We start from the raw sequence: 27,345 nt of genomic DNA on the forward strand, positions 1-27,345 counted from the left end.
TTCGATTAAAACAAACTTAAGTGTTTTGAAATCTAAATGAGAAAATGATTTGTGATAGGGGGAGTTCAGATTGTTTATGCCTAGTGAATGGTGATTTGATGTGATTCGATGTCAGTTGTCAAGTTTTTGTACAGTTTGTTTTACTTTTATGTTTCTAAGTGGGTCAAGAGTCTAGAAGTTTTCAAATTTTCTTTGAAATGTGTTTGCATTTTAGGGGGAGTAGGGAAATTTCGGAAAATCCAAAAACATTTGAAAATTTGAAAAAGACAAAAACATGATAAAATTTTAAAAAATGAGTTTTGTTGTAAACAGAGGAAATGATAGTACATCAGTGGACTATCACGGCATGCTAAAGAAATGTAAAGATAAAATGTGATAAACAACCTTACTGCGGATGTGTCAGTAGATTTTCGCACATTTAGTAAATTGAAACGAGATATAAACCTAAATTCAAACTTGCTTGATTCGTGGGTAGCTATTCTTGGATATATGGGTAACCCCCGAAATCTTGTTTGAAAGGTCCCATATTCTGAGATACTAGGTCTTTATACTCAGTGATATCTGGGGTATTATCCCGGGACTTCTGCTGTATGGAAGTACTGACCTAGTCCCCGGATAATACTTTCTGCAAATGCTTGAAAAAGCGCCGCCCTCAGCAATCTGATTAAACAATAAAATTGATAGTCATTGCTGTTGTAAAAAAGATCCTCTAAAGGGGACCCACCAAAAGTCGAGCCGTCATCTCTCTGCTGAACGGAAGTTCTGACCTGAGCTCTCACGGTTTCGCACCTAACCCCTTTACATATATCATCTGTGGTATACTCACCTGTAAGACTGAATATTTGGGATCTGGATACAGGAGTATATTCAAGTGGAGTGATACACAATTAAGTTTAAGTCTCTAAAGCATTAATCTCGTATCTCGGGTCAATTGAAATTTGTGTTGAGAATTTAAGAGGACAAACATACTGACAATCTAGGTAAATTGTTTAAAACTTATAATGAAATCAAGCTTAACGGTGTTGGTGATAGGTCTCAAAACTGATATGATTCTCTTACACGAACTCACAAAAATATTGTTTGTAAATATTTCATTTCTGTGTGTTTTTGTTCACTAGTTGTGTCAGGAAATATCTTTCAGAAAAAAAATCCAAAAAAATTTTAGTGTGTTTTAGCATAAATTTTGAAAAAGTCAAAAAGATTTTCGACAACTGAGGTTGGAAAACTGATTTTCAAAATTCCGAGTGCTAAACATGATGAGCAGTATTTGAGGGGGAGTGTTTGTATAAATCTAACTGTTTTCGTTAAATCTAACCTTCTTCAAGTGGTTCATCATAAAGATTTGAAAGAATATGAGTTGTTGCATTTATATATTTGTTCAGTAAGATATGAGATTCATATGTTGGTGCAGAGTTATTTGAAATGTTTGTGAAAGAAATTTATTTCAGGGTTGAGATTGTGCAGGTGGCCAGGTTTCGATGTCTGAAGATCTCTGATAGAAGAGAGCCAAGTTTCGATCCTGGAAATCAATTCTGAAAAAATGAGTAGAGTCAGATTTTGATCCTGAAGATCACGTCTATCGTTGATGCTGATGAACTTAAGGAATCAAGAGATCTGATCAAAAGAATTTGAGTGTTTTAAAGCCAGACAAAGATCCTGAAGAAGTTACTGATGAACAAAAGAATGCAAGTAAATCGAGAGGGGGAGTCTGAAGATTAAAAAGGAGAAAGCCCAGAGACTGATCTAGACTGAAGATATGAAAAAGTCAGTTTTGTTGTCAGGGTGTATTGGCGACTCCATCAACATCTGAGGGGGAGTCTGTTAGTGCACTACATCTGTTGATTGCGTCTAGATGTCTAGGATCAGGTCTTACATCGTATTGTATAGCGTAGGGCACGTTTTATGAGAAAACAGGAGTCTGTATAGGTTTTATATGCTAGGTCCGCTCATAGGGACATAGGAGTTTAGGATCGCTTATTTGTCACTATGGTTCGCTTATGTGGACTATGCTGGTCCGCTCTTATGGACAAGTGTCACATAAGCGGACCCAACAGTCTATATATAGGGGTCTTTAGGGCGGTCCTCAGTAGTGATAGTTGAATTCCACGCCGAAGCTCTGCCGGTGTGAAGATTGAGCTGTAAAACGTTTTAAATCAATAAAACAAGCAGTTAGGAGGAAGAACAAGCTATATCTACTTGCATTTCTTATTATTCCGCATCTGAAACGCAAGAGACAACCTCTGAACGACTCGTTCGGATCAGCAAACGATCCTACAAAATCTTCAGTAATAAACATCAAATATTAAAAATATGGTGAAAAGTCCTAAATCCTACAAAGATTTATTACATGTCGGTTCGGTTCGGTTATAGTGGGTATGGAAAAAATGATAACCATAACCGACCCGCTAATTTCGGTTTTCAAAAGTACCATTAACCGACCCGCCGATTTTTTATTTGATTCGGTTTTTTTAGTTCGGTTTTGTCGATTAATACGGTTATGGTTCAGTTAATTCGGTTTTTTGCAAACCCCTAATATTATGAAGTGAAATATGATCAATATGACACCTGTCTTTTAGAATGAATTGAAAAGTAGCATCTGGTGGCACACCAATTTGTAAGGATTCAAATATAACCAATGATGTGGCATTTATTTCGATTTTTTACTCGTTAAGATATTGTGAGATGTGTTTAACATGTGCCCACATAACATCAGGGTTGGGTAACATCATCCTTTAATTCTATTGACTTATTAAGTCACCACCACATTGTTTGTTCAAATATTAATCGATGGTTAGTATATCTTTTTCTCAAATATACAAAATAGTATCCATTCATATATGATAATCTAGAAATGCCGGTATTAATTATCTACTTTATGATCAATTATTATACTAATAATTTATTTAACTTTGTCTCATTAATGGTTTTAGCATGTGAGAGGTAATGAGTTGCTGGTTCAAACGATTGTTTGTTTGTTTGTTTTATGAGTGCATAGGGATTTTATGAAATATTAGGGTGGAGGGTATAGTAGCGGGGAGTTGGGTGTTTGAGTGGGAGTCACCGATCAGTGACCACCCCTCTTGATTGAGTTGGGTGTTTGAGTTGGAGAGAGTGTGGGGAATTCGGTGATTGTTTACCGAAAATGGGTGAGAGTGATTGAGAGGAGAGGAGAGGAGAGAGGATCACTCAACCAATCAAGTTTTTTTTTTTTTTTTTTTTTTAATTGAGGGGTGTTTGACTATACCTAGTGATTGAGTGTAAAATGGGGAATAGAATGAGGAGTTGACATGACATAATATTATTGGATAAGATTTCACTCAAACACCCTAGGGTGATTGACTATACCCTCCACCCTTAGTTACTTAGCTTTCTCCTTGCAAGTATTGCGAATAAAACCTAAATCACTTGTCAAATTTGAAATTGCTACATATCTTCTGATCCTTGTTCAATGATTTTGATTAGTTACCATTACAATATAAAACGTATCAAGCTACATGTTCTAAATGTTCCATTGCAACACAATATGCATGTATACGGATTATTTCACACAGAGAATACACAAAACTTTACCAACACCTCTAATAATTTATATTTTTTTTTTTTTTTTGAACAGCAACAATAAATTTTTATTTCCGTCAAGGTCATAGGTTAACAACGACACCTAGCAAGATGCTAGATAATCGCCACCCAGGTCTCAAGTACAAACAAAATCATCTCGAGGACACCAACTACTACAAGTACCTTCTAGACACATACTAGTACATATTTTCTGATTATTCTACTCTAGGACAGAATTTTAGCCACTCATTCCATGATATTTCTAGTCTCTTTGATCTTATGTTCACCCAATCCAGTGATTCTTCTTTAATTTCTTCCACAAGTCTGGCTGGTGCTTTAACTTTATAGTGAAAATCAAAAATTAATAATTTATATAATTCAAAAAGAAATAGTAGTCACCTAAGATTTATAGTGAAAATCAAAAATTAAAAGATTTAATCACCCAAGAATTTATTATCATTATTATTATTATTATTATTATTATGTAGCCACTCATGTATAAGCATTCTCCTACTTACATCAATCCAACAATATATTACAATACAATGACACTCAAACAAATCCATCAACAAAACTCCCCAACATTTATACATAATCGAATCCTTAAAATTTCTGTTTCAAATCCCCCATAAAGCAAAGATAACCGTTACACCTAATGCAGTTAAGCCACCAGAAAGTGGTGATGTTGCGGCCGATGGGGGCGGAGGTGATGTAGTGTCCGCTGACGGATTATTACCGCCGCCACTACCTGGAGAAGGGGCGCCTCCTCCGCCAGTGCCAGTCCCTGGAGGAGGAGCGCCTCCTCCTCCACCAGTAGTACCTGGAGTAGGCGCACCACCTTCTCCTCCAGGTGAAGGGGCGCCTCCGCCACCGGGCGTAGGTGCCCCTCCTCCAGGCGAAGGCGCGGGAGGAGTCGAAACAGGGGATGGTGGAAAAACAGGGGATATTTCGGGAGATGGCGGAAGGGCCGTAGGCGAAGGCGGAGTAGCGGCCGACGGTGGCGGTGATCGGTTTCTAACAGCCAAAACCACCACAATCAGTTTCTGACCTTGATCACAATTCGACTTATTCCCGGTAATAAAATAAAAGGGACCCGATCGATCAAACTTAAACGTCGAATCACCGCCTTCGAGCTTCAAAACGGGATTATTCCCATTGCATCCATCATAATCACTTCTATTCACCACCAGAACAGAGTCTGAGCTACCATCATACTTAAAATCTGCAGACAATCAAAACAACAAAAACCCGGATCAAAGTCAAGAATTCAGTGATGAAATTTGATGTTAACGACACGTACGGAGGGTATCGTTGATCAGAAAGCGCAATCGGCCGGCCCAATTGTTGTAGTTTTCGGATGGGTGCAGGGTCCAGCCATCTTTGCCACCAACTTGGAAGGTGTAAGGATGTGAAGAAGATATGGAAGTGATGAAGAAGAAGATGATCGCCATGAGAAAGCATCCAGAGGTCTTGAACGCCATGATCGGTTAGAGGAATTGTTGAGTCAGATGATTATGGGTGTTATAAAAGGACAAGATCACACGCGGCAAAAAGATATAAAGTTCAAGGTGGGATATTTTATTAGTTAGAGAAGGACTTAATTGTATACAACGAGTTGACGTTAACCCGCGCATTGCAGCGGGATCTTTGAACAATGTAATTATAGTTTTTTAAACAAATCAACATGGATAACCTTTTTGAGGTCACAAACAAAACTATTAAATCTCAATTTGGTTTAAAAAAAAAAACATTTACTAACATAGTTTTCAAATAAACATACAAACCTATTTTTCAAAAAACATGTTGAGGATTAACATGTGATCGCACACATATCAGACACTTATTGGGGATTTAGAAAAAATATTAACCAAGTATGATCGTTTGGCATCAACCGAAATGTTACTCTCCAACCCGTGTTGTTAATACCGGACAAACATTAGCATACTCGTAGATTAACATGAATCTATTGTATTCTTCAAACTCTCCAAACATGTCCACATACAAATTGTAAAAGTTGTTTATAACAACATACAAACATTGATCGGACCGATGAAAAAATGAAAATGAAGTAATTGACATCGGAAACGTCGCACTATTGATAATAATTGCCACAAACAAAAATCTAGAAACAGTTTTACGGCATGGCTAACATAGAACCGAATATTAAAAACGGAAAATCTGCAATTGTATTCTTCAAACTCTACACACGTGTTGTTTATAGCAATACTAACATAGAACCAAATGTCAAACTCTACAAACAAAAGAATGTTAAAAAAGAATTAACATATATACACATAAAAATGATTATTCTTGTGATTTTCTTTATATCATATGACTCCACACAAATCACGTAACCTCTTGCTATCCCCGCATCTCGTTAACATACAAACAGATAATCTTCAATTGTATACCTCAAATTCTTCAAACAAAACATATTAAAAAAAGAACGAAAAGTTATCAAATCTCGGAGAGCACATTGGCAATAACAATTGTTGGTTTACTACCATGAAAACATGAAATGGTGGGAGGGAAAACATACCGGAATCGAAATTCTGATGAACAATTAAACGCATGTGGCGTCAAGTACGGAGTATCGATCGGAGAAAGAGGGCAAACAACGGTTGATTTATGTTGAAGGAACGGTTACCGTCAGAAGTATTTAGCGGTGGTGAAACGTGGGTTACGGGTAGGTTAGAATGTGCGTATGACTTTTATGGTGTGTTCCCGAGTTAAAAATCCCTCCCCATCCCTCCCCTCCCCTCCATGTCTTTCCAAATTGGAAAGACTATTATCAGGCAAAAAAAACCTCATTTTCCCTCCCCTCCCCTCCTCTCCCCCTGTTAAGGGTAATAATGGCCTGGCAAATAAAACCCATTTGGGTTTTTTGGGTTATTTTGGGTCATTTTATAAATGATAATGGGTTATAATGGGTTAAGGAATAACTAAGGATGGGTCAGGATGGGTTATATTATATCTATTTAAAATAATTCGTGGGTTATAAAGGGTATTACGCAGGGTACATGGATAACTCAAAAAGAGCATCACAGGCAGATTTTTCATCCTATTCGAGTGTTCGTACATGTTGGCTTCACAAATAATAAAAATTTTAAAGATAATAAAAAATTTAAAAATAATAAAAATTTTCCAAAAAATCAGAAAAATAAAAAAAATTCTAAAAAATAAAAAATAATAATAAAAATCCAAAAAAATAATAAAAAATCAAAAAAATAAGAAAAAATCCAAAAAATTCTAAAAAAATCAAAAAAATAATAAAAAATCAAAAAAATAATAAAAATCCAAAAAATTCTAAAAAATCCAAAAAATAATAAAAATCCAAAAAATCAAAAAAATCAAAAAAATCAAAAAAATCAAAAAAATAATAAAAAATCAAATAAATTCTAAAAAAATCAAAAAAATAATAAAAAAATCCAAAAAATTCTAAAAAATCCATAAAATGCTAAAAAATCAAAAAAATAATAAAAATCCAAAAAATTCTAAAAAAATCAAAAAAATAATAAAAAAATCCAAAAAATTCTAAAAAAATCCATAAAATGCTAAAAAATCAAAAAAATAATAAAAATCAAAAAAAATTCTAAAAAATCAAAAAAATAATAAAAAATCAAATAAATTCTAAAAAAATCAAAAAAATAATAAAAAAATCCAAAAAATTCTAAAAAATCCATAAAATGCTAAAAAAATCAAAAAAATAATAAAAATCCAAAAAATTCTAAAAAATCAAAAAAATAATAAAAATTCAAAAAAATTCTAAAAAATCCAAAAAATTCTAAAAAATTAAAGGTACTAAAAAATATAAAAGAAAAAAGTATAAAAATTTTTTAGATTTTTTTATTTTTTAGAATTTTTTTATTTTTTATTATTTTTTTGGATTTTTTTTAGGATTTTTTGGATTTTTTTATTATTTTTTAGATTTTTTGGATTTTTAGAAATTTTTATTATTTTTTGATTTTTTAGAATTTTTTTGATATTTTTGAATTTTTGGATTTTTGGGTTTTTTCTATAATTTTTTGGTTTTTTAGAGTTTTTTATGATTTTTGGATTTTTTAGAACTTTTTGGATTTTTTATTATTTTTTGGATTTTTTATTATTTTTGATTTTTTGGATTTTTTTTTATTTTTTAGAATTTTTTCGATTTTTTAGAATTTTTTGATTTTTTTTATTTTTTAGAATTTTTTGGATTTTTCTTATTATTTTTTGATTTTTTGGATTTTTTTTATTTTTTAGATTTTTTTTGATTTTTTAGAATTTTTTGATTTTTTTAGAATTTTTTCAAATTTTTCTAATTTTTTGATTTTTTTTTGTTATTTTTTACAATTTTTTGGATTTTTTATTATTTTTTGGATTTTCTAGAATTTTTTTTATTTTTTTTAAATTTTTTATTATTTTTTTGATTTTTTTATCTTTTTGGATTTCTTAGAATTTTATATCATGCCCAAATACATCTTGACAAAAACCCATCTTGACCTAAACCCATTCTAACCCATTTCTTACTAAACCCATTCTAACCCAAACCCATTCTAACCTATGCCCATCCTAACCCATTACCCAAACCTACCCAACCCACCCATTTTGCCACTCGTAATATAGAGTAAAATCATATACGGGAATTAGTATATGATGATGGCGGTGTTATTAATTAAATGCCGCTTTAATTATACGTTTGATAGTAATCATATATACGGTTCCCAATTCCAATTGCCTTCCCAAAGATCGTCGTTTCATCTTTATATTCAATCTACAACATGATGAACGAAGAAGGGATGAGGCAATAGAAAATCAATCAAAGAATAAGCAATAACCTAAAACATGTGTAACGAATTCGAAAGTGAGAAACATGAAGACCAATCAGAAAAATTTATTGAGGGGTGAAAGCCAAAAAAGAATGTTAGAAATTCTTTACACACCACAGGAGAACAAAAAAAATGGCAACGACGGGGTGGTGGGAAGAGACTCCTCTGTTTGGTTCACGATGGTATTTGAATGGTAGTGTCGGTTCCATTACGTCTTTGGTTTCCGGAGATTATACAATCCGGATATATATTGCCTAATTAATAAGGTAGGAATTTCATGAATAACCGTAGTAATTACACAATGAAGCAATAACCGTCATAAATACATCAGTCACTTTAGGATATTCTAATGTAAATTTCTCGATTATCCATATATTATAATATAATATGTACTTGAGTTCATTTTGGAGATGATGGATTAAATCCATTTTAGAATGGCGGCTGTTATTAGAAAATTAAAACACACCGCTTCGTTTAGTAATGATATTTATCGTCACAACCTTTCTAACGCAGCGCTTGGATCACCAAAACTTTTCTTAAAGGCGTATTTTTTAGAGAAAAATAATATATATAATGAAAGGGTGTGAGTAAAGGATGTGACTTTTAAACAAATAGAACATGACTTAAGTTGCTAATTGTATAAGGGTATAATTGTAATTAGGTTCAGGGGTAGTGTTGTAATTTTTTGGGTTTCAAAGGGTTGTGGTACGGCTTAGAGCATGTTATGGGGTCTGACGTAAAAAAAGATGTGGATGTTGAAGAGAGAGGGTGAACTTGGTCTATGGCCCCCCTTGGAAAGGGAGGAGAGAGAAGGAATAGGTGATCAATTCATTAATCGTTAATCGGCTCTAGTCGGATCTAGTCGGACTTAATCGGCTCTAGTCATCCGGTCAAATTTCGGCTAGTTTCCAACCAAATCATGTAGATTCCGCTAATTAGTACTATATGCTTAATATGGTTGGAGGAGAGGTTAAAACATATCTACTTAAAATATTTACCTATATAACTGAAAATTACATATAAAAATCCCAATCCGATAAAACCCGATTAATCTCTAGTCGTTACCCCACCGACCGACTAGCAACTTTTACAACCATGGTTCATACTGATAAAGTGCTGAGATTCCTATATTTTCCAGATAAAGCCAAAATGGAAAAGGTGAAGAAGAATATGTGGGTGAGATTTTTCATTCATCACATTGATGGATCATTCTTGAATTTCCTTAGGGTTTGAGACTCCTTTATACAAATTGGTCTCCCTTTTTACGGATTCAAGGTTACAATCGGTGATAAGTACTTTTCATGTACTTGGAGCATTTCCAGTGGTTGGTATTGAGAAGCGTTTAGGAGAGAATGGGATGTGGAGGAGAAAGAGTCGGTTTTGTGGAAGAACACCCTCAAACATGCTAATGTAAATGAAGGGATGACAAAGAGGAGGGGGGGGGGGGGGGTTTCTGTGTTTTAAATTTTTGTGCCGGACAAATTTTTAGAGTTTGGAAGTTTGCCTAGATGACCGCACCTATAAGTTAGCAAAAAAAAAAAAAAAAAAAAAAAAAAAAAAAACATATACCAACACGCAACAGATTAATCAATAGCTAAATGTAATTCATATATAGAGCAAAACATGAGTCCCTACATTCTTTTTTATTTTTGGTTTACTAAAAAACACATGTTTGGTTAAACTACAAGCATGTTCTCTAAATTTTTGCCACCATTGAGTTCTGCTCGCGTCCACTTGTTGAGATACACGAGTAGTAGAAGGCTACCAGTTTGACAAGAGAGACCACATATCAAACCAATCCACAACCCCTACAAATCACATACTCACAATATAATGTTAGAACGGATATCCGATCAATCAAAAAGGGCGTGATCTTGTACACTATACAATAAAAGTGTCACCTTTGCATATAGTTTTAGCAGAAACGCTAGGGCAACTGCAACCGGCATGCCAATGAGATAAAACATTGCTAAGTTGATGTACACGGCCAGATGTTGCCAACCGCATCCCCTTGCCACCCCTATAAATGAATGAATTTCGACCCATTTACTTATTCATAGGCTAATACTAATATGGTTATGATTTATACTATAGGGTCACTTTTATGGTTATGTTTTATACTATAGGGTTACTTTTAAGATAGAGTTAATTACTGTTTTCGTTCCTATGGTTTGCCAAAAATCACTATTTTAGTCCATTAGTTTAAAAATTGTGATTCCAGTCCCTATGGTTTCACTTTCGTAACCATTTCAGTCCACCTCGTAACCATTTCAGTCCCTGTACTAACAAAATAAATGGATTGAAATGGTTACGAAAGTGAAACCACAAGGACTGAAATGGTTACGAAAGTGAAACCACAGGGACTGAAATCGCAATTTTTAAACTAATGGACTGAAATAGTGATTTTCGACAAACCACAGGGACGAAAACAGTAATTAACTCTTTAAGATATAAAGTTTAGTAAATAATGAATGCATACAACCACTTAAATTGTTTTATACATAAATCTAAATTTAAATAATTACCACAGTAAGTACAGTGTTTTGTGAATAACTCCACCCCATCCTTATTAAACGAGTTAAATGCCATTTTAGTCCCTGTGGTTTGATCATTTTGCCAGTTTAGTCCAAAGGTTTGAAACGTTGCCATTTTAGTCCAAATAGTTTCAAACGTTGCCATTTTAGTCCACTGGGTTAACTTCATCCATTTTTTCTGTTAACGAGAAGGGCAATTTGGTCATTTTATATGGTCGAATCGCCCTTCTAGTAACATAATTACATAATTGCCATTATGTTACTAGAAGGGCAATTCGATCATATAAAATGACCGAATTGCCCTTCTCGTTAACAGAAAACATGGATGAAGTTTACCTAGTGGACTAAAATGGCATCGTCTGAAACTATTTGGACTAAAATGGCAACGTTTCAAACCTTTGGACTAAACTGGCAAAATGACCCAAACCACAGGGACTAAAGTGGCTTTTAACTCTTATTAAAATGATTCATTTCAACTCGACACCACCCATGTTAAAAATGGCCTATTTTAACCCGACCAGTCAGTCTCACAATCCTATGATTTATGTTTATGCATACCTGATAAGACTCCTTGGATAGAATCAAGAACAATGGAGATCATCAACAGGGGAGTCATGGATGCGTATTTCGTAATGATCGTGTGACTATCACTAAAAAAGTTGGCCCAAATATCGTGACCAAATCCCAACGCTAAAACGACAACAAGTCCTAGGATGACAGAAAGTTTTAGTGTCACAGCCATGGCATGTTTTGCTCTATCGATGTTGCCAGCTCCCAGCTCATTTGACACGCGTGTGCTGTCAAGTTAATAATATTGTTAAATCGGGTCGGGTTTAAAAAAGCTAAAATGTTCCTCTTTGTTCAAAAGGGAGTAAGATCACTGCATCTAACCTTGCAGCAGCACTGAGCCCATATGTTAACATGTAGGCAATTGCTTCTGTATTTACACTGAGACACAAAAATTGCTTCTTGATTATAAGTAATAGAGAATCGGGGTGAGAAAAAAACCAAATAATCGAATCATTACTAAGAAAACAGAACTGAAATAACCGCACAAGTTATGGTTTAATTCTATAACTAAGCATCATGGTTTGGCTATTGGTTTTATGTGTATAATAAATGAATTGCGAGTTAATTACTGTTTTCATCCCTATGGTTTGTAAAAAATCACTATTTTAGTCCATCAGTACAAAAATTGCGATTTCAGTCTCTGTGGTTTCATTTTTGTAACCATTTCAATCCATTTATTCTGTTAGTACAGGGACTGAAATGGTTACGAGGTGGACTGAAATGGTTACAAAAGTGAAACCACAGGGACTGAAATTGCAATTTTTAAACTAATGGACTGAGATAGTGATTTTTGACAAACCACAGGGACGAAAACAGTAATTAACTCAATGAATTGCTGTTAAACCAACATATTTAATTACTTCTTAGAAATAATATATTACTATCCCTTATATAATTTTATTTGACCAAAACTTGTATGAGAACCAGTTGTGTTTGTTAACACAACTGGTGAGTAACCGAATCACTTTTCACGATAACCAAAATAACTGAACCGTTTATAATCGAAACCAATCTGTTCTTGAAAATCTAATAACCAAAACAATGTTTATAGGTTCAGTTTTAGCACATGACAAATAACCGTCATGACATTCTTACCACATTGCAATTAAGGAAGTTGTTATTTCTGAATCCGGTAAAACCCCTGCTAGTAACACAAGTAACTCAAAGGCCCAATACTCTAAGCTGCAAAAAAAGTAACAAACATAACAAAAACATGTCAACTAAGTTGATGGAAACAAACATTGCGTATTTGTAGATCCTACGAATTTCACACATAAGTTTTAAAAACATTAAAAAAAAATTAAGAAAATATCAACCAAACCATAGCAGCAGAGGGAAGAGCAAGCTTTAGTGTAACAAGAACATGATCAAATGACTCCATGGAAAAACCTTGCCATGTTTCCTTAAACTGTCTGCTAAAAAGCGCGTATCCAGCCAACATAAGTACCGCGATCCACAGAGAAACAGAAACAGCCACGGAAGCTCCAACGAAAGCTAGAGAAGTGTGATACACAAGTACATAAGTAATGGCGGTATGGAGGATCAACGGGATCATGGAACACAATACTAAAGGGTATACAACGGATTGCGTTTGGAGAAATCTTAGTATGTTGTGTAAAAGCGCGTATGCGAAGAGACTGGGGACAAGATGTTTAAGGTAGAGAGCAGCCATTTTGGAGATTTGAGGATCTTGTTGGAGAAAAATGAGGACAGGTTCAGTGAAGAACCAAAGGATTGAGATGAGGATGGAGAAGAAGATGGAGATCAAACAAGATGATTGTAGATATATTCCTAACATTCTGTATAGCTTTGCTCCAAATCCTTGTCCACATAGTGTCTCCAGTGCACCACTTAGACCAATCTGATCAAAGAAATAGTAAATATTAGGGGTGTAAGCCGTGTCACGTTGTAAATTAAAGGTGTCAATTGTGTCAAGTTGGCAAGATTTGGGTTGGGGTGGATTGTTAACCTGAACACGACCCATATGTTTATTTGTATTAAGGATATCAATCCTAACTCAAACATAATTAAAATCATGTAACCTGAATAAAATATGTTTAGAGTAAAGTCCGCGTACAAATACGTTTAACGTACAAAATGTACAAATGGAAGGGAAAAGTAAAAAAACGCGGTGCCATTTTCGTAAGTATTCTATTCGTAGAGTAATTATCAAAATTTACTCTACAAGTACATCAAATAACATAAAATTCAAAATTACTCTACAAGTGTATCATAATTACTCTACTAGTTAATCACAAATACACTACTACAAGATATTATTCAAAATTACTCTACAAGTGTATCATAATTACTCTACTAGTTAATCACAAATACACTACTACAAGATATTATTCAAAATTACTCTACAAGTACATCAAACAACTAGTCATTCAAAATTACTCTACAAGTGTATGATAACTACTCTACTAGTTCATCAAAATAATATAACATACACAATTAATCTACAAGTTCATTAAACAACATACAATTCAAAATTACTCTACAAGTGCAGCATAATTACTCTACCAGTTCATCAAAAAATATAATAGACACATTTACTCTACAGTTCATCAAACAACATAAAATTGAAAATTACTCTACAAGTGCATCAAATAACATTGAATTCAAAGTATCAAAATTATTCTACTAGTTCATAAAAATAACATAACATAACAGACACAATTACTCTACAAGTTCATCAAACAACATATAATTCAAAATTACTCTACAAGTGCATCATAATTACTCTACCAGTTCATCATTAATACACTACTACACGATATCATATCATTCAAAATTACTTTAAAGTGCATCATACAACATCAATTTCAAAATTACTCTATAAGTAGATCAAACAACTAGTCATTCAAAATTACTCTACACGTGCATCATAATTACTGTACATTTGATAATTACTCTACTAATAAGATAATTACGAAAATGCTACCGTGTTTTTTTACTTTTCACGCCATTCGTACGTTTTGTACGATAAGAGTATTTGTATTTAATCTTTTCTCAACATGTTTATCCCATTTATCTAAACCAGTCATATAGGTTGACGTGCTGACGTGTTGTAAACGTGCTAAACAGGTTGGAGGGTTGCAGTAAATTGATCGCAAATGGGTTGGCTGGTCGACCTATTCAGTTAAATGGATTGACGGATCAACCCCGCCCAACTTGTATAATTGAACATGTTAACCAGATCAATCGAGCACGACTCGTTTAGATAAGACACTACAAAACTTTTTTGAGTCTTTGAAGAGGAGGTTTTTGTGGTTATCATAAGGTTCATGTCTTGGTATTGTTATGAAGGTTGTATCAGTATGTCTAAAATGGTATGCTTGTTGTATTCTCTTTTGGGCTTTTAAAAAGCCCACATTGACAAAAAAATGGGTACTTAAATCTTGATTAGTATGTTTTGGGCCGCGTGTAATTCCAGTTTTTTTAATTATAATAAAATAATAAAAGTATTATAAAAAGCTATATATTATTATATAATTAAATTAAATTTACTATTCATTTTTTATGTATATATATATATGTATATATAATAATCCTTGTTTTGATATACATATAGAAGTAGTAGTCGAATACCAATTCCCTACGTAACCAAAGTCAATTGTGTACTAAGCAGCCATATATGACTTTATTATGTGGGCCAGAGTAAACAAATATAATCAAGTTGTGTGCGTGTTAAACGGGTTAGTAAGTAGACATGTTTCACTAAATGGGGGCAACTCTTTAATTAAGTGAGTTGATGGGTCGTAATGTTTGATAAAACGAATAAAACACGTCACCGTTTAATAAATCCACTTAAACATATCAACCCGAACACGCACGAGTTAGATATTACAACCGAAAACCAAAAACACTATCCTTCTCTAAGATTATAAGGACCACTTCCCTACAAGGTATGTTTTCTTAAAAGTCAACTATAATTAAAAAAAAAAAAAAAAAAAAACTATATGAATAGAATAGGTCTATTGTGAAGTAATCTCCGATTGCAATGGATAGGATAGAAAACTAATACAACTAACCATGAAGGAGAATCCGGTGACGGTGGCCCACGAGTTGGCAAGGTTAGCCGCGGCGAGCTCCACTTCTCCGAGGTGGCCGGCAAACATGACGGATACTAATGGTATTGCATAATAAGCAAGGTTGGTTAGTATCATTGGGAGGGAAAATAAGATCTGAATCTTAGCCTCTTCCCAATCCACCACCTTCTTCCACCACCACCACCTATCATCGCCGCCATGACTGCCACCACCGGCCGCATTTGCTATCAATGGAGTAGAGTTTTCCGGCATGTCCCTCATGAAAAATGTTTGATTGTAGAAAAAGGGTGATAAGTTACATGGACTCTAGAATTAGGCACCACCGCACCAGACGTATGTGGTTGGTATTTTACATCTATACAATTACAAGATGGGGGAATAGTGCCAGGCAGCTGCCTGACACTCCCCCATTGGACCAACGTTTTTTTAATTCTATTTTATTTCCAGATTAAAATTACGCTTTCGTCCTTCGTTTAAAAATACGCTTTTGCCCCCAGCTCAAAATAAAATTATAATTTTGCCCCTAGCTCAAAATTACGCTTTTACCCTCGGTTCAAAAACTCATTTTTAATTTTGGTTGACACTCCCCTATTGGACCACCAGTTTTATTGTTTTATATTCGTTTAAAATTACGATTTCGTCCTTAATTTAAAATAAAATTATGTTTTCGCCCCCACTTCAAAATAAAATTACATATTTGTCCCTCGCTCGAAATTACGATTTTGCCATCGGTTAAAAATTATGATTTTTTCTCCAGATTACAACTACAATTTTGGCCCCAGTTCAAAATAAATTTTTGCTTTCGCCCAAACTAAAAATGACGATTTCGCATTTTCGCCCCTTTCAAAAATTATTATTTCGCCTTAAGTTTAAAAATATGTTTTTGCCCAGTTCAAAATAAAACTATGCTTTTGCCCCCTATTCAAAATTACGATTTTGCCATCAGTTCAAAATTTTGAATTTGCCCGAGTTCAAATTAAAAATATAGTTTTGTCCCCAGCTTAAAATAACGATTTTGTCCTTAGTGCAAAGTTATATTACGATTTTGTCTCCGGTTCAAATTTATAGTATTGTCATCACTTTAACTTTTGGCAAATTACGATTTTACCCAAGTCAACAAATACAACTTTGCCCTCAGTTCAAATTACAGTATTGCTATCGTTTTAGTTTTTTTAGCAAAATTATAAAAGTGTTTTTTTATATTAGTTGATTGGATTTAATTTTTTTTCCATGTCAAGGAGCTTTCTAAAACTCACTCATTAATCCTTACAAGCTACACTTTTGCCCTGAGCTCTGAACTACGGTCTTGTCATCGTTTTAGTTTTTTTTACTAACAAAACTATAATAGTGTTTTTTTCATTGATTGATAATTATTCGGCCATCGTCCCGCAACGCGGGCGGTGGCATTAACTAGTTTTCTTTAAAGAGCAACAGGTCTACGGTTTTAGGCTATATATTAAAACTAGTAGATGCCCCGTCCGCGTTGCGGGGCGAGAGCCGAATAATTCTCAACCAACTAAAAAAAGACTACTATAATTTTTCTAAGGAAAAAAAAAAAACAAAAACGATGATAAGACGGTAGTAAACCAATTAAAACAAAAAACCTTTATAGTTTTGGTGAAAAAAAACTAAAACGATAGGAAAAACGTAATTTTTAACTGAGGGTCAAATCATAAATTTAATTCGGGGATAAATTGTAAACTAAATGGACCAACAGGGGAGTGCCAGGAAGTTGCCGGCATGACTGTAATTTTACACTGTGGGCAAAATTGTAATGTCACCAGGAAAACAAACAAAAACGATGAGGAAAATGTAAAATTAAGTTGAGGGTAAAATCGTAACTTGGCTGTGAGAAAAAAACTAATGGCAAAACTATAAATTTATACGGGGCAAAATCATAATTTTGAACCGAGAGCAAAATTGGAATTTTTAGCCAGGAGTAAAAGCGTAATTTTTTTTTTAAGTGGGGGTAAAAATATAATTTTGAACTGATGGAAAAATTGTTTTTTTAAGGGAAAAAAAAACTAATGACAAAACTGTAAATTGAAATGGGGTAAAATCGTAATTTTTTAACCGGGGGTAAAATTGAAATATTTAGCTAGGAGCAAAAGCGTAAATTTATTTTTAAGCGGGGGCGAAAACATAAATTTGAACTGATGGCAAATTCGTAATTTTAAATCAGAATAAAATCGTAATTTTATTGGGCTAATAGGGGAGTGCCAGATGCCTCACACTGTTACACCTGCAACCCTTTTTGTCCAATTGAAAACCTTCACTATTACATGCTGACGTGAGCCACTTCTTTTTTTTTGTAGTTGTGGATATTTATCAATATGAATAGAAACTTACCGAACGGTACTTCACTATTTTTGTTTAATATTGTTTTTCTTAGTTTTCATTATTTTATTGTTTTATTATTATAATTGATTTTAATCATATTATTCGTATATCACTTTTAAGATACGGTAAAAGTATATGTTATGAAATAAAATACTTTAAAAATGAATTCATATCGGTACTTATTTTGTTTGGTTCAGTTCAGTATGATATCGTAACGATAGGGTGTCAGTTTATGGAAAGCACTAACAATACATATGTTGTTTATTCGGTTTCAATTCGGTTTGGTACGACAACGATACAATGTCCGTTTTCAAAAAAAAATATTGCAATGTTGAAATATAATAAACAAAGAATGCAAACGAACATAACCAATATCAAATGAACAAGATCATTACTGGTATTGATATTCGTTTTTATTGTTTTCGACTGATGTTATGTTTCCTCTTTGGAATGATACTATAGCAAATGCCGGTACCGTAACGAACAGAACTAATACCGACTGATTCTTGCCGTGAAGTGCTGGAGACTCTCACTAGTTTAATATAAAATTAGTTTTGAAGGTTGTCTAGGGTTCTTCAATTTTAGGCAGAGAAACAGATCGGTATGAAGCGACCCACGTGATCCTTTTTTTTAAAAAAAAAAAACACACAATGCCCATAGTACAACCCATCCAAACCAAAAGTTGTTGCTTATTTACAGGGTTTTAATAGTAAGATTGAAAATCATTTTCTATAAAAAGTTATAAAACAAAAATATGTTAAAGTTGTAAATTCTTGTATCTAAGGCATGTATAATCTTTTTGATTATACAACAAAGGGCTAATTCCATGAAGGATGGGAAGTCATATATCTAACACTTGTAGACACAACATACCGTCCTATAAGTCATTTTAATTTTCTTAAGGATAAACCTATAGAGAGGACATGTCGTCTCTATAGTGTTTAAACATGTTTGTCTTTTATTTTGTTAAAGAAAACCTATAGCGACAACATGTCGTCCGTATATGAATTTTGTGTTTTTTAAGATTTACCTTATAGGGACGACATGTCCTCTCTATAAGATGAAAATATTTTCTTTTTGTTTTTTTTATTTTCAAGTTTGATAAATTTGAAACCATTAAAAACGTTCTAGTTTATAGAGATGACATGTTGTCTCTACAACTTTAAATAATTTTCTTTTGATTTTATTTTATTAATGATCAATATATATATATATATATATATATATATATGTGAAAATTAAAAAAAAAGTAAAAAATAAAGTTTAACTTATAGGGACGACATATCGTTTCTAAAAAGTTTAACTAGTCAAAAATATATTTCATTTAGGCGGCAAAAATTCCCACCATTCCAATTTTTTTTGAAAAAAGGGAGTCTAACCTATAGAGTAAAGAGGACATGTCGTCCCTATAGAAAAAAATAATTTTGTTTAGTTTTTTTAGATTTTATTAATAATAATTAAAAAGAATCTAACCAATAGAGAGGATATATGGAAAATAGTTTTTTTAGGCCTACTAAATTGTTTGTTTTGATTACTTTACCCTTGGGTAGAGAGAGTAAATACTACTTACAGTTAAACTTTTTTTTAAAAAGGCACTTAAAGTTAAACTAGTCGATAGCTGTTTTTTTGTTTAAACTAAGCGGTATGGGGTCTGGCTAAGGCCCGGCAAGCCCCGGCGTCGGTCCCCCACACCGCCCCCTCCCCCCCCCATCCCGTTCCGGCTAAACCAGCAGCCCACAGACGATTGTGACGACCCAAATTTCAAAAATATATCAGTTGACAACGGATAGTTTTAATAAAAAAAATTACTTTTTCACTTTAAATATATACCACTTTCATCCATTTTTTATAAAATTCTCATCCATTTCTTCCATTCTTCTCCCATTCTCTCATCCATTTTTATAAAAAAACACTCCCATTTTTTATACAATCATGAATCCCTTCAACCCGAACAACCCCAACCCGAACAATCCCAACCCGAACAATCCCAACCCAAACCAACCTAACTTTTTTTCGAGTCCCGCTTACACTCCGACTATGGATCCTTCGTGGGGGTCTCCACAATTTACGTTTTCGGGTTTCCAACAATCTCCTAACGCCTTCTCCCAAATGTCCCAACTTCAACAAATGCAACAATACCAAGCACTCCAACAATTCATGCAACGCGTCTCGGTTCAACTTGATCAATTCCAATCGCAACCGCCAACTTCCCAGTAGCGACGAGGACGTTCTTAACCTTGCGATGGCTAAATGGGAAGCAAAAAATCCGCCTTTCCCGCACCTCCGAGCATGGAACATTTTAAAGAAAGAACCTAAATGGGCGCCGGTTCAAAATGAGGTCGCAACCGCCAAACGGACTAAAACTTCCGAGTCCGGAAGTTATAGTGCGGGAGGCTCCACCGCTCGTTGTCAAATCGACATAAACGACAAACCGGAATATGACGAGGATGCGTTGCCCGCTCACGAGATCGAACGTCCCGGCGGAAGGGACAAAGCAAAAAAAGAGGCGGTCGGAAAGCGCAAAGGGGCCGGCTCGAGTGGAGGGGGCGGCTCGGGTGGAGGTGGCGGCTCGAAGGCGTCTTCGAAAATGGACGAGTTGATTTCCGAATTCCGTTCGTTTAAAGACTTTGCGGCCGAAAAATATAGTCACAAGAAAAACGTGTCGGCCGACTATGCTCGAGCGGAGGATTTTAGGATAATGAGGTTGGATCTCGACTCGGTTCTGGAGGATGAACGAGAGGTGTATCGGAGGATGAAGGAAAAGGTGAAGAAAAAATGGACGTCGTAGGTTTTTTTTATTTTTAGGAAATGTAATTTTTTTTTATTTTTCAGAAATGTTTTTTTTAGGAAATGTAATTGTTTTTTTATGTTATGAAATGAATTTATTTATGTTGTTTTATGTTGTATTTTTTAATTTTTATAAAGTTTTTATTAAGTTAATAAAAAAAACTTAGAAAATTATAAAATATTTAGGTGGGGTAGCCCCATCCTCCACCCCTCTCAAAAGTGAAGGAGGCTCTTCCTCCATGAGCCGGTGATGTAACGCCTACGTGGCGGCCCATCCTCATAGGGATGGGCCTCACCATACCCTCTAGTCTTAGTGACATCAAGTGTTTATACTCATCAAATAGTGTGGGTTTAAGAGCATTCACATTTAATTCATCATCTTTATTTTTATATTTATATTAAAAATCACTACCCTTTTTCCTTTTCATTTAAATAATACCTTTATCGTTATTTTTTTTTTCTCTTTCCACTACTTAAAACCACTTTCTAAAAACATCAAAATTTTTATAGAGTTGGACAAATTTTTTGTTTTCATATTTACATATGACCAAGGCCGGCCCGGAGGGGGTGTGGGGTGGGCGACAGCACAAGGCCCAAACCCTTCGAGGGCCCAAATCTTTTTAATTTTATATAGAATTTATGTTGTATAAGCTAGAATATATATATGCACTGAATCGATAGATGACACAAACAAGCTCTTATTTGGGTGGTTACTACCTTGCTTAAACAAGGAGACATGTGTTCTAATCCCGGCGTCTCCAAGTTCTCTATTTTAACTTCATTTTTTGGTTTTTTTTTGTTAGCTGTTGATGACATTTAATGTCTAATTTTATCAACTACATATTTCCCTTTAATTAATAAATTATTAAATAAACTTAGCTAAAAATAACTATTTAAATTACCTTCACATAAATTTTGGTGATTAAATAATTGATGAGTTTATAATACATAGAAATTTGTGAATCGGGCCCAAACTTTTTATCTCGCATAGGGCCTTTTTTTGTGATTTTCGGAGACGACCCTGCATATAACAGTAACATTTTCTCTCTACTTCACACACAATCCATATAACCACTATCTATAATACGGAGGACACTATCACATAATTTGGTGAACATGACGTGAATGCTCTGATTCTCATAAAATGAGTAATATATGGATTTTAAAATAGATTTTATGAGTGTGTTCGTTAAAACTAAACTCATATATGTTACATAAAAAAAGTTAAAATTAAAGTCATATATGTTAAGTATTAGTACATAAAAGAAATATAAGAGTTAATTACTGTTTTCATCCCTGTGTTTGTCAAAAATCACTGTTTCAGTCCATTAGTTTAAAAATTGCGATTTCAGTCCCTGTGGTTTCACTTTCGTAACCATTTCAGTCCACCTCGTAACCATTTCAGTCCCTGTACTTTACAGAATAATGGATTGAAATGGTTACAAAAGTGAAACTACAGGGTCTGAAATGGTTACGAAAGTGAAACCACAGGGACTGAAATCGCAATTTTTAAACTAATGGACTGAAATAGTGATTTTTGACAAACCACAGGGACGAAAACAGTAATTAACTTGAAATATAATTCAAAAACGACTTGAATTTATTAAAACGGGTTGGTCACGTTAAGCTTGTGAGTCCGGGCCCATATGCACTCAAACTTTAGGTTGCAAATCAATACGTCAAGGTTCAAACTGACCCATATATATTCATGCCAACTCTTCCTTCCATTCAAATGATCAAATCTAGTTCTCATTTCCGACAAACATCATGGAAAACACTCACCGGCAGAAAGCTAAATCCACCGGCGACATGTTCACATTTCCGTTTTTGTCGAAGGGTCTCGAATTGGAGTCTGAGTTGGCCGATCAGTTGTTCGCCAATGGCAGGTTCCGCATTCACGCTTTCCCTGTTCAACCCACGAATTTCCTCATTCCCAAATCTGTGATATTATCCCGAACGAGTAGTTTCAGCAGCAAGGGTTCATTGTTGTCTTCTCGGAGTAATAGCACAAGCACTAACAGCATCAGTAACAGTAACAGTAAGAGTAAGAGTAAGAGCAGTTGTAGAAGTGCACGAAGAAGCATCAATGAAGCTACACCAAGGAAGAAGTTATTGACTATCCATCACGCTAGATCTGTTGCGGTCAAATCGACCAATACTTACAGTAACAGTAGCAGTAAAAGTAACAGCAGTGCACGAACAAGCACTAGTGAAGTCTCATCAAGGAGAAAATTATTAACCATCAGTCATGCCGCGACCAACACCAGCAACAAAGTGGGTACTAAGGAATGGCAAACTCGTACATATGGTAACGAGTACGGGCATTCTCATAGATGGCAGTTTATTTCCCCGGTTCCATCTTTTAATAAAAGGAAGGGAGGGAAAGGGAAAGGGAAGGGAGACGCGGACGACAGAAAGGGGGTTTGCCGGAGGTTTTTGGGATGGCTGGTGTCCACATGTCAAGAGTGTCATGCTATTGAACCTTCAAAGAGATTGGAAGTGAGTATGTGATGATAATAATTCATGGATTTGCGCCTTTTTCTTTCAGTGTAGTTTTGGTTTTTGAGTTTTGAGAATGTCAAAATTGTTTGTTTGTCACTTTGTTCCAATCATTTGATTTAAAACATACCATCAAGAGTTGACATAAAAACCATCGACTCGCTCTAAAAAAGAAACACAAACTCTCGTTTACACAACGCCTGTAATTGCTTTCATTCGTTAAAAGTTTACTTAAGTCTAACTTAAACTATATCGTGTCTAAGGGGAGTGGGGGGTGGGTACCTGATGGGGCTTTTTCACGAGTGATGGCATACCAAACACCGCTGTCACCATCATTTTCCACGCGTTGAAGTTGTTTAAACTTATCTGTTTCCTTGATTTCTTTCTCCCCTTCTTGTTGAAACTGATTAAAATATTTAAAAGAATAACACGTGTATTAAAGACAAAAATACATTTTGTAACCCAAATGAAAATCTTTTTAAATCCAAAAATATGTGGTTTTTCGTTTCCCTGATGTTCATTTTTGAATAAACTTATTTGTTTGTTTACAGTTATATAAATATATGATCATTTAAAATAACAATTTTAACTTATTCATACGAAATGCAGATTTTTAAGATTGTATTTGCACATATAAGGAGTAGAGTTTCTTTATTATTTTTTTTTAAATTGTAGTCTAAAATATTTCTAGTATGTTTAATTGAACTAGTATGTTTTAATTTTAATGAAATTTATAATTTTAGTGTTTTATTGTTAATTTCTAATTTAAAAAAACATTAAAAAGTTGTGAATGATGGAATTCCATCACAAGTGATGACCACCACCACTAAAAAAAGCTTGTGAATGATGGTTGATGACATAACGAAACTTGATTGGATGTTGTGAGTGATGATAATGACCACCCCTACTCCCTTAATGAGGATGCAACAACCCAAAAACTTCTTGAATCATTAATATTATTGCTTTCTCCTCTATCTTCTCCCATATTTCCTGTCCTCTCATCTTTTTGAAAACTTTTATCTAATCAGGATGCAAAATTAACCTTTTAAAATTGAAAATTTCTCTTGCTTATAATGTGGTATATTGATTAGTCATTTGGTTTCTCTCCTTAAAATCTCAAGTTCAACTCTTACTAGCATCACTTTAAAGGACATTGGTGGTGGCAATAAAGTTTAGAACTAGGCCTCTCTAGAGGTCGTTAGTTCGAAACCAAGTTGAACCGGGTTTTACCTCAGTAGTCATTCGGGCGGATGGGTTTTCCCCGGAACTGGTGGCTTGGTGGGTCGGATATACATCCAACTCTGACTGTTAAGGAGGAGCGATGCATTTGCTCGATTGAGGGCATCCTAGGATGCTTATCCGTATGCATCCAACTCTTGCCGTTATGGAGGAGGGGATGCATTTACTTGATTGAGAGCATCCCAGCATGCTTATCCGGTGATTTAGTTGGTCGTTAAATTTTTTTTGACTATTTCTCACAACACCACAACAAAAACTACCTTTGCTAATTTGGGGGGGGGGGGGGGTTTAAGATAAGCACATGTGCATTGGCTTTCAAACGATCCGAACGGTCAGAAACGATGACATGTTCCTATTTGTGTGTTTAACTTTGACGAATAAACGAGCGAACATGAACAATTAAATGAACGAGGTTTCCTTGTTTGTGTTCGTTATTACGAAATTTATGTGCGATCATGTCCTTCTATGTTTGTTTGCTAATAGTATAAAAAACGCTTCACAATAAACGAATAAACATAACCTGACATCGATGAACGAGCATAACCTAGCAACACCAATTAAAAGTAAATATGAACATCAATTTGTTGGGCCTAGAATATTAATAAAACTAGACAAAATAATTTGTTGGGCCCTAAAATATTAATATAACTATACTAAACTATAATATGTGATATTATAATCTAATGAAACTAGATAAATCGTAGGGGCCTAAAACTTTTAAACGAATATTTAAATGAACGTAAATGAATAAACGTAAACTAACGAACATAAGGAAGATCAAATTTACAAACATAACAAACATAAATTAACGAATGAGACTTGTGTTCATGTGCTTCATTTAAATAAATAAACCAAAAATAAATGTTCATTGTTTTGTATATTAATCAAATAAACATCAATGAATTTTTTGCCAGACACTTTACTAAACACCCATTTCAACGCAGTTGGAACTAAAGCAAGGATTTAGTGATATGCATTATCTCTTATTATTTTGAATCTTGTATTATCTCTTAAGTATTCTTATCTTTTCTTTTAAATCAATAGGTAAGAATTGTTAGGAGATAGATCTATTTAGATAGATTAATGTATTATATATAGATCTTGTATTCGGCCATATTGATTCAATAAAACAAATCAATTCAAACCATAAGATTTCTTATGGTATCAGAGTGTGGTTCTCTGATACAAACACCAACCCCAATCATCTAAAACAACCTGCATCGAAGAACATCATGAGCGGATACGGCAAAGACGAAGAAGGCGGCTCGAAAACAACACCTGCAGCCATTGTTCCTTCCTCACCCTATTACATCCATTCATCTGATTCTCCAAGACAATTGCAGGTGAACGAGAATCTCTCGGACACCAACTACAGTGATTGGTCACAAGAGATGATCAATTTCCTATTTGCCAAAAAACGAATCTGGGTTTATCGATGGTAGCATTCTGAGGCCAGCAAAAACGGATGATATGTACATGGCATGGATGAGGTGCGATGCCATGATCAATGGTTCGTTTACAACAGGAATAGAGAAGGACATTTGGGCTAGCGTTAAATACGCCGGTACTGTGGAGGAGATATGGAACGATCTTAAAGAGAGGTTTGGAAAAGAAAGTGCTCCCAGAGCTTATGAACTCAAACAAGCTCTCTCGACAATACGCCAGGAAGGTACATCCGTTTTAGTTTATTATACCAAGTTTCGGTCCATCTGGGATGAACTGTGCTACCAACATCAACGTGTACATGTAATCAGTGCACGTGTGATGTCGGGAAGAAAATAGTGGCACACAAGGGTAAAGAAAGTCTATATGAGTTCCTCATGGGGGTGGACTCAGAATTTGGAACAATCAGGACTCAACTATTGACGATGAAGCCAACCCCATCCCTCAGGGATGCTTATCGACTAGTAGAGCCGTAACCGAAAGTGCAGCATTTACAAGTTCTTAACAACAGTCTCGAGAAAATAGGCAGCCACAACAGCGGAATAAATCCGCCAACACCAAGTCGGCTGAAAGCTGCTCCCATTGTGGAAAAAACGAGACATGATAGGAGTGGCTGCTTCGAGATCATTGGCTACCTGGAGCGGTGGCCGGGAAAAACAAAACGAGAGAAAGGAAGCCTCAAGGCTGGCTGCGTGGAAAGTAAACAGCCGTCGTGGACTCAATAAAGACCAGTATCAATCCCTTTTGAAGCATTTCAATGAACCCAAGGAAACCGCTACTCAAGGTGAACAAATATGTAGGGCTAACATGGCAGGTAAAATCTTTAAAACTGAATATTGGATCATTGATTCGGGGTCTACAGATCACATACTTAGTGTTCTACGCCCTCTAACCGATGCCGTTGAGGGAAAAGATGAGACCGTGGTCATGATACCCAATGGTGAAAACATAATGGTTAAAGCCAAAGGAGATTGCTTGTTGACCAAAGATTTAAAAATCAGAAGAGTCCTTTACGTGCCAAACTTTAATTGCAATTTACTCTCGGTCAGCCGATTAGCAAATGACTTGAATTGCTCAGTCAGTTTTCTTCCAAATTTTTGTTTTATGTAGGACTTATACCCGAGGAAGCTAATTGGTATGGGTAAATGCGTCAATGGCCTCTACCGGATAGGCATGGTGGTTGAAGAAAGAAAGGCTATGATGTCCAAAACGGATGCTGAAGTTTGGCACAAAAGGCTAGGTCATGCCTCTTATAGTAATTGTCTCGTGTTGGTTTCCTTGAAAACATTTTGTTTAATGTTAAAGAATATATTTGTGATGCTTGTTGCAAAGCAAAACAAACTCGTTTACCTTTTCCTAGAAGTTCAATAAAAATGGTTGCTTGTTTTGATATGATACACTGTGATATTTGGGGAAAATATAGAAAACCGTCCACTACTCACACTAGTTTTTTCTTGACGATTGTCGATGACATTAGCAGAGCCGTTTGGACATATTTGATTAAGCACAAAA

At 34.7% G+C, this 27,345-nt stretch overlaps 3 protein-coding genes across 3 annotated transcripts; 1 reads left to right on the forward strand and 2 right to left on the reverse strand.

The window, feature by feature from the left end:
* Positions 1-4,055: 4,055 nt before the first annotated feature.
* On the reverse strand, positions 4,056-5,126 carry LOC110897480 (early nodulin-like protein 2). The gene is made up of 2 exons (XM_022144226.2): positions 4,859-5,126; positions 4,056-4,780 (listed from the first exon to the last, which is right to left on the reverse strand). Exons 1-2 carry the CDS (start codon positions 5,037-5,039, stop codon positions 4,176-4,178), a joined length of 786 nt encoding a protein of 261 aa, XP_021999918.1. The 5' UTR covers positions 5,040-5,126; the 3' UTR covers positions 4,056-4,175.
* Positions 5,127-9,949: 4,823 nt separating this feature from the next.
* On the reverse strand, positions 9,950-15,870 carry LOC110897481 (protein DETOXIFICATION 19). The gene is made up of 7 exons (XM_022144229.2): positions 15,508-15,870; positions 12,787-13,331; positions 12,566-12,652; positions 11,792-11,848; positions 11,459-11,697; positions 10,268-10,386; positions 9,950-10,174 (listed from the first exon to the last, which is right to left on the reverse strand). Exons 1-7 carry the CDS (start codon positions 15,784-15,786, stop codon positions 10,043-10,045), a joined length of 1,458 nt encoding a protein of 485 aa, XP_021999921.1. The 5' UTR covers positions 15,787-15,870; the 3' UTR covers positions 9,950-10,042.
* A 6,549-nt stretch (positions 15,871-22,419) lies between these two features.
* Positions 22,420-23,163, forward strand: LOC110900493. Its single transcript, XM_022147381.1, has one exon. It carries the CDS (start codon positions 22,420-22,422, stop codon positions 23,161-23,163), a length of 744 nt encoding a protein of 247 aa, XP_022003073.1.
* Positions 23,164-27,345: the final 4,182 nt, after the last annotated feature.

The sequence above is a fragment of the Helianthus annuus genome, chromosome 13 (assembly GCF_002127325.2).
Source record: "Helianthus annuus cultivar XRQ/B chromosome 13, HanXRQr2.0-SUNRISE, whole genome shotgun sequence".
NCBI lineage: Eukaryota > Viridiplantae > Streptophyta > Magnoliopsida > Asterales > Asteraceae > Helianthus > Helianthus annuus.

What these genes read in the sequence shown, in the direction of transcription:
- LOC110897480 (XM_022144226.2), bottom strand. Translation starts at nt 5,039, where the DNA reads ATGGCGTTCAAGACCTCTGGATGCTTTCTCATGGCGATCATCTTCTTC. An exon ending in TCTGATCAACGATACCCTCC is followed by an intron (nt 4,781 to 4,858) that starts GTACGTGTCGTT and finishes GATTGTCTGCAG; the next exon opens with ATTTTAAGTATGATGGTAGC.
- LOC110897481 (XM_022144229.2), bottom strand. Translation starts at nt 15,786, where the DNA reads ATGAGGGACATGCCGGAAAACTCTACTCCATTGATAGCAAATGCGGCC. An exon ending in GGGCTCAGTGCTGCTGCAAG is followed by an intron (nt 11,698 to 11,791) that starts GTTAGATGCAGT and finishes TTAACTTGACAG; the next exon opens with CACACGCGTGTCAAATGAGC. An exon ending in TATCCAAGGAGTCTTATCAG is followed by an intron (nt 10,387 to 11,458) that starts GTATGCATAAAC and finishes ATTCATTTATAG; the next exon opens with GGGTGGCAAGGGGATGCGGT.
- LOC110900493 (XM_022147381.1), top strand. Translation starts at nt 22,420, where the DNA reads ATGGAAAACACTCACCGGCAGAAAGCTAAATCCACCGGCGACATGTTC.